The following is a 9,032-nucleotide window of genomic DNA, read 5'->3' on the forward strand; positions in this document are numbered from 1 at the left end:
GACGACCGACCGAGCCAAAGCAAAAACCCGCTTAAACCCAAACCGGTAAGTAACCCCAGTCCGTCTCGCCTCGCCTCGCCTCCGGCACCTTCCGAGCCCCGACCACCCCACGCAACCGCCGCCACGTGGCCTCCGGACCCACCCGTCATGGACGTACACCCGCGCGGCCTCAGGTGGATAAACGCGCCCAATCCGCTTTTCGTCGCCTCCTCCAATTTGGCTAGTCCACCTGCCATCCTCGCCTCCCCTCCTCCTCTCCTCGTAAAAGGAGGCGCCGAGAAGAAAAATCAGGAGCCGGATCCCGTACGGCCACCTGACGTTGGGCCACTGACGCGTGGGTCCGGGTCCACACGTCAGCGAGTGCGCCGTACGTCAGAGGAGCTGCGTCCGAAAAATCAACGGAATCTTTCGAGCTCCGCCCCGCCCCGCGGACGCTTCCCCAAGCCCCAAGCGACCGCCGCCGCCGGAAGGACCAGGCTGCCCGCGGGAGGCGGTTTCGCGAAGCTAGGCAAGCTAAGGGGCCTCCGGCGATGTACCCGGTGGGGATGGCCCCGCGGCCGGGGTCGCGGCTGCCGGCGGCGTCGCGGGTGGACAAGGCCACCAGCCATCTGCTGCAGGGGCCCGACTGGGCCGTCAACCTCGAAATATGCGACACCCTCAACGCCGACCGATGGTGACTACTGCTACTGATCGTCGCCTCCCCTTCCCTTCTCCCCCCGCCCGCCTCCTGCTATGGTTGTTTCGCTTTTGGTGCTTGCCGCTGAGTGGGGAGAATTACGGTGGTGGGGGATTTGGGATTTGTCCCGCGCGCGAGGCTTGTTGCTTTGTCCTTGCTGTTGTTGCGTCTCTCGTGGCTGGCGGCGGGGTTTTTGGCTTCGGGGGGCCGTTGACCCGATCGATTGGGGCGGCTTTTGGGTCAAAATTGCAATCTATTTGGGAATTCTTGCTAGCTAATTGATTCGAGGTGGCTTGAGTTGATTGGTAGGAAGTGGCCTCTAGCCTGTTGTTACCTCGGACAATTTTCTAGTGGTTATTAGTTATTACTCTGTTATGCAACTATAATATGGGCTGCAAGTACTAAGCAGACGCGTGTAGGTTACTTTTAGCTTGCGGTGGCACGTTTCATAGTTTCTTCAACTTAGGCTGAGCTGAGAAACTGAAGCTCGAGCTCAGGTATGGTCCTTTTGGAGCGTCAGGTGAGATGTCGCCAAGGATTATGACGGAATATGCATACAGGACCGTTCATTATATGGCTCCAGCAATGGTGTGCACAGTAGCTTGCTTGCCATTCATGCCAATCAAGATATCGATTCTAATGGTAGTACTCCCTCCGTTCCATATTAGTTGTCTCTGAAATGGATGTATCTAGATGTATTTCAGTGCTAGATACATCCGTTTGAGCGACAACTAATATGGAACGGAGGGAGTAGTTCTGTGGTCGAGAAAATATGATTGATAAGCTATCCATAGCACTAAGAAACTTCCTGTCTAATTTTGATGCCTAGCCTAGCCTGTTGGGCAATGATCTGTCAGAACCAAACTGCACCACAGCTGTTCATGATGGAAATGTGTTTGAACTTCTATTGTGCTGGGGTATTCATATGTGGGAAGGCATCCAGATTACTATATAATTGCTTATGATTTATTGCCATTATGTTTCAATAGAGGATTCCAAATAAATAAACCTTTGGATTATGGTGTGTTTGTGTAAATGTACTGATTGGAGGACATCCAGATTAACTTATGTATTCGCAGAGAAGCTTTACCTTACCGGATGCTAATATATTTGCAAATCCTTTATCAGGCAAACAAAAGATGCGGTAAAAGCAGTAAAGAAGCGGCTGCAGAATAAGGACCCGAAAGTTCAGTTTTTCACTTTGACGGTGCGTATTTCTAATAATATGTGTTATTGGTAGTTTTCTGTAATGATTTGCTGTGAAAACTCTAGATTTGTTTTTCTGGTCAGTTTTAGTTTGTTAGAAGTAATTCAGATACTATTATACTTATCTGCCACTGTAAGATTGTTAACTTAAGAAAGCAATAAGTCAAGTTATTTATCCCACCAAGATAACTTCATGGGCTACTTTTATTGTTGACACTGGTTATAAAATTCTTTGCAGCTCTTGGAGACAATGATGAAGAACTGTGGTGAATATGTTCATTCTGAAGTTGCTGAGCTGCATGTTTTACAAGAAATGGTTAAAATTGTTCAGAAGAAGGTATACCCTCCTTTGATCCTTCATCCTTCTAAGTCATTTCCAGATATTTCTCAGTGTTCAACACAATTTGGCTACATCCATTTTTGTATGCTTGTTTACTTGGTTATCCAAAAAATATTTAGTGACAGATAATTTTGTCATGTCATTTAGAACTTTATGAATGAATGTTATGAACTCTCATGTTAGACATACTTGGTAAAATCACAAATACAATAAGAACCCTTTTGGCCAATCCCTGTTATTTTGTGTGTTTGAGTCTCAACCATCACTCTTCTTCAGGTGAACTTGCTAACTGTTATTGGGTAACATGGTAACAGTCATGTCTGCGATTCATCCATAATGGATCATATATTTTGCGTTGCCATTTTGTGGTTATATTTCTTACTTTGATTTCTGTCTTCTGTTTCTTTGTACTAATGGAAAACAATCAAACGTAGTCCTAAGTCTTTTGGAATGTTTATTTTCTGAATATCCAGCACGATATGCAAGTGAAGGATAAGATATTGATACTGCTGGACTCATGGCAAGAAGCATTTGGTGGACCTGGGGGCAAATATCCACAGTATTATTGGTCATACATTGAACTAAAGGTATGGCTGCAAATTTTCCCCCAGTGTAAACCTCACACTTTTCAACAGAACCAGTCCAGTATACATTTCTGTGGAGCCAAGAACATGCCCTGAGAGAAAAGTTTAAAGTACAAGTAGTTCAGCCTCAGATAATGCTCACGTCTTACTATTTTGGGGACAAGCTACTGGGCTTTAATTATATCAGCTAAGGTGACATCTTTTACAGAGGTCAGGAGTAATGTTCCCACGCCGTCCTATGGATGCCCCTCCAATATTTACTCCTCCTGTGACGCATCAGTCTCAGCCATATGGTTCACCTGCATATCCCACTGGAAGTCTAAATGACAGAATGGCATCTGATGTTGAAACGCTGAGGTTGCATTTCTTCTCTAGTACTCCATATTCAACTCCTTGAGCTTTTCTTGCCTGAGCTATCTGTTCTATTGCTCCATTTAATGGTTATAACTTGTTATCTCTTTTTTGCTCCAGTTCAGGGGATCTGGATAATATTAGAGATGCAACAGAATTACTGAGTGATATGGTGAATGCTTTGAATCCTGCTGATCGCATGGTAAACCGAATATTTAAAAGAAAATTGCATGGCTAGTTTGGTGAATTGCATGAAATAACCTATTCAATTATTGGTGATGCCAGGCTGTTAAAGATGAAATTGTTACTGAGCTTGTCAGCCAAAGTCGTTCAAATCAACAAAAGCTCATGGGATTTGTCAGTTCAACAGGGTAAGCTCATGTCTCCCACAGACGTACAAAGAATATTTCCCCTATCTTAGTGTACCGTGGTGTTCGCCTCAAGTGAATTTGAAGTTTCGCATAAGAACTAGCATGCACATGCATTAGCGTGGCACACATTTTCTTTTCCAGTTCTGTGCCGTCTAAATGACAGTGCAGTTCAGGCCACACTGCCACAGAATGTAATGTGTGACTTCTTATGGTTCCTGTTGTTTAGGAATGAGGAGCTACTGAAACAAGGCCTAGAAATAAATGACCGCTTACAAAGTGTACTTGCAAAACACGATGCCATCGCTTCTGGTTCTCCTTTACCTGTTGAAATGCCAAGGAGAGATGAGATACCCAGAGAGGATCCAACACCACAGCCATCTGCACCTCCGGTTGTTGCACAAAATGAGACCCCCGTTGAAGAGGATGAAGAGGATGAGTTTGCTCAGCTAGCAAAAAGGTAACTGAAAATAGCTTTTGATGTGCAATCTGCTTATTCCTGAACCACAACTAATTATTTGTGATATGTTCTGTATCTGTAGAAAGAACAAATCTGTGGTAAGCAGCGATGAGGCATCATCAAGTGTTGGTGATCATGCCCTTATACCTATTGACGATGCAACTTCTGAAGCATCATCTTCTGTTGCGAGCAATGCCCTAGTTCCTGTTGAGTCAGCTTCTGTCAGTGGTACTCGGACAAAAGAGCAGGATATGATCGACCTTCTAAGCCTTACCTTGTACAGTCCTCCTGAAGCATCTACAGATTCTTCAACTCAGAGCCAAAATGACAGTCAGCAGACCGCCGTGTCAAATGGGTCACAATTACCGCCGAACTATGAGCCTGCAACATCGAATGGACAACATTACCCTTCCAACCACCAGGCATATCCAATAAATCAGGGGTACACTCCATACAACAATTATGTTGCGCCCTGGGCCCAAAGTGAACAGAGTGCACAGACTGGAGCATATCCAGTTCAGCCTCCACAATATACATCAACCTATCCGGCACAGCCACAATATACATCAACCTATCCGGCACCGCCATGGGCCATGCCTACAAGTGCCAACTCTGTAAATCCTTTTCAGCCTGCCACATACCAAACGCCGAATCCTCCTGTTGCTTCTGTTGCCTCAACACCTTACCCGGCTCCTTCAACACCTTATGCTTCTCCACTGATGCAACATGTGCCATCTCCAACCCCAAGTCCCAGTCCTATGCAACAGCAAAGCTCTTTTGTTTCTCATGCAAACAACGCCCTTGCCATTGTTCCAGATGCTCGAACGAATGGAAACCAAAGACCAAAAGAAGCACCAGCGACAGCACCCAAACCCTACTACATGCCAGACAATCTGTTTGGTGATTTGATCGATGTGAAGAGTTTCGGCGCAGCAGGCAAGACAAGCAGATCGACAAATGTGCCTAGTCCAAAGGGTGGTGGTCAACCTATGATCGGTGGAAAGAAATAGGTCTCGCGAGTTCAAGTTAGCTACTCTGTGTCGTTTGGTTTGTACATTGCTGTATATGTGTTCGGGTCATATTGGTGATATTGTTTAATTTTAGTTGTTGGTCGGCATATGTGTATTCTTAAGAGATGGTAGAGCATAATTGCTGTAAATGATTTGCTTCAACCATTTGTCTCTGGTAGACCTTCCGCGCAAAGGAGGAAAAGGTAAGGGGAGAGGGGGGCCCTTGCCTTTCATCGCTATTTGTTTCATCATTCAGACGTGTGAAATTAGGATGTTTGCTATCTACTCCCTCTTGTGAAGAAATACAAGAGTGTTTAGATCACTACTCTTTACGGAGGGAGGCATGCCATTCGGCTCGTGCAGGTGCTCCTAAACCCAGTTGATTGGGATGTGCACTAATATTTCTCTCTGTCTCCTTTCCTAATGTGCGTTGTATCTTGCCCTCCTGGGCTGTACTAACCTTTCTACCTTTTCAATACATCGCAAGCCTTTTGTGTTTTCCCTAAAGAAAAAGATTATGTACATATACATCACACAGATATGTACAGGGAAAAAACTGGCATGCTTACCTTTGCTCAGTCCAGATCAAGCAAGCCTTTTTTTCTTTCAAATTACCCTGCTGATTGATGCCAACCTAGCACATTAAGGTAGAACTGATGAGCACAGATGTTATTGAGAGATCAACACAGGACATGAGTTCACAAAGTGTACCTGGCACGTGGCACATGATTCAGCTGAGCAAAGACTGCTCTTTTATGTCCATCAAATCGTCAACATAATCATTTCAACCAGCAATCCAGTATACTAAAGGTGATGCGAATCAATGAGCAGCTCCCTTCAATACATGAATGGACAATGGAACATCACCAATGGTCACCACATGAGCATGTTCCCTTGTCAAAATGATGAAACCGATTGATGTCTCTCATAATAATTTCTTGTTCGACTATTTTGGAGATCACCTTAAACATGGCATGGCAATCCAAGCAGGAGCGCAAATTCTTCATGATCCGAATTGGATGCCCAGGAGGTGTCATCACAAGCCCATATGCTAAAGCCAATCTCTCGCTATGCACCCACAGCATGCGAGCCTTTTGTTCCTCATCTACGTCATGCAACACTACGTTAGTATCAGGAACATAACCTGCCCTAGTGGCTTTCAGGTTTAGCCATTCTAGCATAGCATGTATCACTCGCATATCTGGATGGTCTTCCAACCCTACTGAAAAGGCATGAATTTCACCCTTCATCTCAACCCAGCTAAGACCAGTCTCCTTCCTTACACCTATATTCCTCATTGATTTCCTCAAAAGAGCAACTTCATCTAAATTTCCAGCTGCAGAATACATGTTTGATAGCAGGACATAAGTTGTTTCATCTTGTGGTTCAATCTCAAGCACCTTCTCTGCAGAAAATCTCCCCAGATCCACATTTTTATGCACTATACAGGAGCTAAGCAATGCACGCCAAACCATAGCAGATGGTGCTGAAGGGATATCTCCAATAAATTTTAGAGCATCATGCAGACGGCCAGCACGTCCTAGAAGCCTAACAATGCAAGTGTAATGCTCCATGGATGGTTTGATGCCATGATCAAGCTTCATGGAATCAAACAGAGAGAGTCCTTGGCTCACTAAACCCGAGCTACCATAGACAGACAGGAGAGCAACAAAAGTGATATCGTTAGCTTCAATACCGCTCTTGTTCATCCTGTCAAAAAGTTCTCGGGCATGTGCAGCATGTCCATGAACAGCATATCCTGAGATTATGGAATTCCATGAAATTATGTCGTGTTCTTTCTGAGTTTCAAATATCTTGCGAGCATCCCTGATGCATCCACACTTTGCATATGAGTCAATAAGTGAATTACTTACAATGGTGTCAGTGTTGAATGTGGATTTCTCAACCAAACAGTGAACCTGGCCAACATGATTGATGGATGCTGTGCTCGCGCAAGCCCGGAGCACGCTCGAGTATGTAACTTGAGTTGAAGGCGCCCTAGCAGCACGCATCTCACGGAATACACTCAAAGCATCTTCTCCAAAACCAGACTGGCTGTAACCAACAATAATTGTGTTCCAGCTCACCTCGTTGGCATCCCGCAATGATGAGAAGATCTTGAGTGAGCTTTCCATGTTGCTGCACTTGGCATAGAGATCCATCAGTGCATTTCCAACAAATAACTCAGACTCGTGACCAATCTTCATAGCATTGCTATGAATTTGCTTGCCTAGGTCCAAGAGGGGTATATTAGCACAAGCTTGCAGAACACTTGATAGACTGAATTCATTAGGCACCACAGAAGACCGCATCATTTTGATGAACAGCTCGAAGGCCTGCTCGTTCTGATTGCTCTGTGCGTACAGGGATATCATAAAACTCCAAAGTATCACATCATCATGGGGAACCATGTCGAAAGCCAAGCAGGCATCCTCAATATTCCCACATTTGGCATACATATCAAGCAGCGCACCACGAACGCGAGGCTCGGCATCATAAAGTGTTTTTACTGAAGAGGCATGGATACCCTTGCCTAGCGCAACTGACGACAAGCACACGGCAGCCCTGAGCACGCTGGTCAGAGCAAAGGGATTGATCTTAGAAGCCGCCACCCTCATCTCCCGGAAAACCTGAAGCGCGTTCTCCGGGCAGTTATTCTCAGAATAGCAAGAAACCATAGCAGTCCAAGCCACAGCATCCTTACCCACGATCCCTTCAAACAGGCGCCTTGCATCGGGGACAGCCGCGCACATGGAGTAGGCATCGATGAGCGCAGACCCGACAAAGGCGTTCCGGTCATGGCTCAGCTTGCACGCGCAAGCGTGCACGGCCCAGGCGAGCCCCAGAGCGTCCATGGCGACGACGAGCTTGAGCACCGAGGTGAGCACGAACTGGTTCACCTCGTGCCCCTCCAGCCGCAGCCTCCGGAACAGCGCCGCCGCGGCCTCGAGCTCCCCGCGCAGCGCGTGGGCCTGGAGGAGCGTGACGAAAGACACGGTGTTCCGGTCCGGCAGCCCGTCGAACACCCTGCGCGCGCCGGCGAAGGGCCCGGCCTTGGCGTAGAGGTTGATCAGGACGTTGGCGCAGAAGAGGTCCGGGCCGCCGCCCCGCAGGACGTGGCCGTGCGCGGCGCGGCCGCCGCGGGAGTCGCCGCGCGCGACGCAGCCCTGCAGGAGCCTGGCGCACGCGTGCGAGTCGACCCCGGGCCCGGGTTTGGGGAGGGCGAGCGAGGCGAGCTCGTCGTCCAGCCACTGCAGCGCCGCGCTGGCCGCGAGGCCGCGGCGGGGCGGGAGCGTGCGGTGTGGGATGGCCGGGAGGAGGCGGCGGCTCGCTCGCCGGATCATCGGCCGTGGCGGGAATGCGAATTCGATGACAAGAAGAACTTTGCCGTGGCTTCGGGTGATTTCACGCGCAATATGGTCAGTTAACTTAGCCCTTTCTCTCATCAATCCACTTCTTTTGATGAGCATGCTCTCTCCTATTCGCTCCGTCCCAAATAAATGTCTCAACCTTAGTACAAAGTTGAGACACTTATTTTAGGACGGAGGAGGTACAAATTTTTATGAGGGTTTTGCGGTGGTAACACACCCAAGCACGCTATCTTACGGAGATAATTAACACACGGCTGGTCTATCATTAGTGCTATTTTTAATTTGATACTCTCTCCGTTCTAAAATAAATGTCTTAATTTTGTACTAACTTAGTATAAAATTGTACTAATGTGTTTGTGAAAATCATGTGGGCGGAAGCAGGCACCTAGTCACTGTGCAAAAATTCAAAAGGTGGCTTAGACATCCTCCCCATCTGCTAAATTAGGTTATAGCGCTATATTTACCCGTGCGTTTTTCCTTTTATCAACTTCCAAATTGCTTCTAGTTATGCTATTCTTATCTTATGAGAATTGTGCAAGCTTTCAGGATATGAAACTCACAGGCTGAATGAGCATCTATGGAGTTTGGGGTTAATTTGGAACCTCATAGCTCCAGCAATCTCAAAGCCCAGCATTCCTACATTTTAGCTGAAGCAGGGATAACTCT

At 46.8% G+C, this 9,032-nt stretch overlaps 2 protein-coding genes across 2 annotated transcripts; one reads left to right on the plus strand and one right to left on the minus strand.

Annotated features, from left to right (window-relative positions):
- The first annotated feature begins 280 nt into the window (after nucleotides 1-280).
- LOC119283766 (TOM1-like protein 6) lies at nucleotides 281-5,168 on the plus strand. The gene is made up of 9 exons (XM_037563181.1): nucleotides 281-673; nucleotides 1,805-1,883; nucleotides 2,121-2,219; nucleotides 2,696-2,809; nucleotides 3,015-3,163; nucleotides 3,278-3,359; nucleotides 3,443-3,528; nucleotides 3,755-3,985; nucleotides 4,068-5,168. The coding sequence occupies exons 1-9, from the start codon at nucleotides 531-533 to the stop codon at nucleotides 4,993-4,995; spliced, it is 1,911 nt and encodes a 636-aa protein (XP_037419078.1). The 5' UTR covers nucleotides 281-530; the 3' UTR covers nucleotides 4,996-5,168.
- A 431-nt stretch (nucleotides 5,169-5,599) lies between these two features.
- LOC119354227 (putative pentatricopeptide repeat-containing protein At5g13230, mitochondrial) lies at nucleotides 5,600-8,339 on the minus strand. Its single transcript, XM_037620942.1, has 2 exons — nucleotides 5,707-8,339; nucleotides 5,600-5,629 (listed from the first exon to the last, which is right to left on the minus strand). The coding sequence occupies exon 1, from the start codon at nucleotides 8,337-8,339 to the stop codon at nucleotides 5,859-5,861; it is 2,481 nt and encodes an 826-aa protein (XP_037476839.1). The 3' UTR covers nucleotides 5,600-5,629; nucleotides 5,707-5,858.
- Nucleotides 8,340-9,032: the final 693 nt, after the last annotated feature.

The sequence above is a fragment of the Triticum dicoccoides genome, chromosome 1A (genome assembly GCF_002162155.2).
Source record: "Triticum dicoccoides isolate Atlit2015 ecotype Zavitan chromosome 1A, WEW_v2.0, whole genome shotgun sequence".
NCBI classification, from domain to species: Eukaryota; Viridiplantae; Streptophyta; class Magnoliopsida; order Poales; family Poaceae; genus Triticum; species Triticum dicoccoides.

Coding starts and splice junctions, on each gene's coding strand:
- LOC119354227 (XM_037620942.1), bottom strand. CDS start 8,339: ATGATCCGGCGAGCGAGCCGCCGCCTCCTCCCGGCCATCCCACACCGC.
- LOC119283766 (XM_037563181.1), top strand. CDS start 531: ATGTACCCGGTGGGGATGGCCCCGCGGCCGGGGTCGCGGCTGCCGGCG. Junction 674..1,804: donor ACCCTCAACGCCGACCGATG/GTGACTACTGCT, acceptor ATCCTTTATCAG/GCAAACAAAAGATGCGGTAA. Junction 2,220..2,695: donor TTAAAATTGTTCAGAAGAAG/GTATACCCTCCT, acceptor CTGAATATCCAG/CACGATATGCAAGTGAAGGA.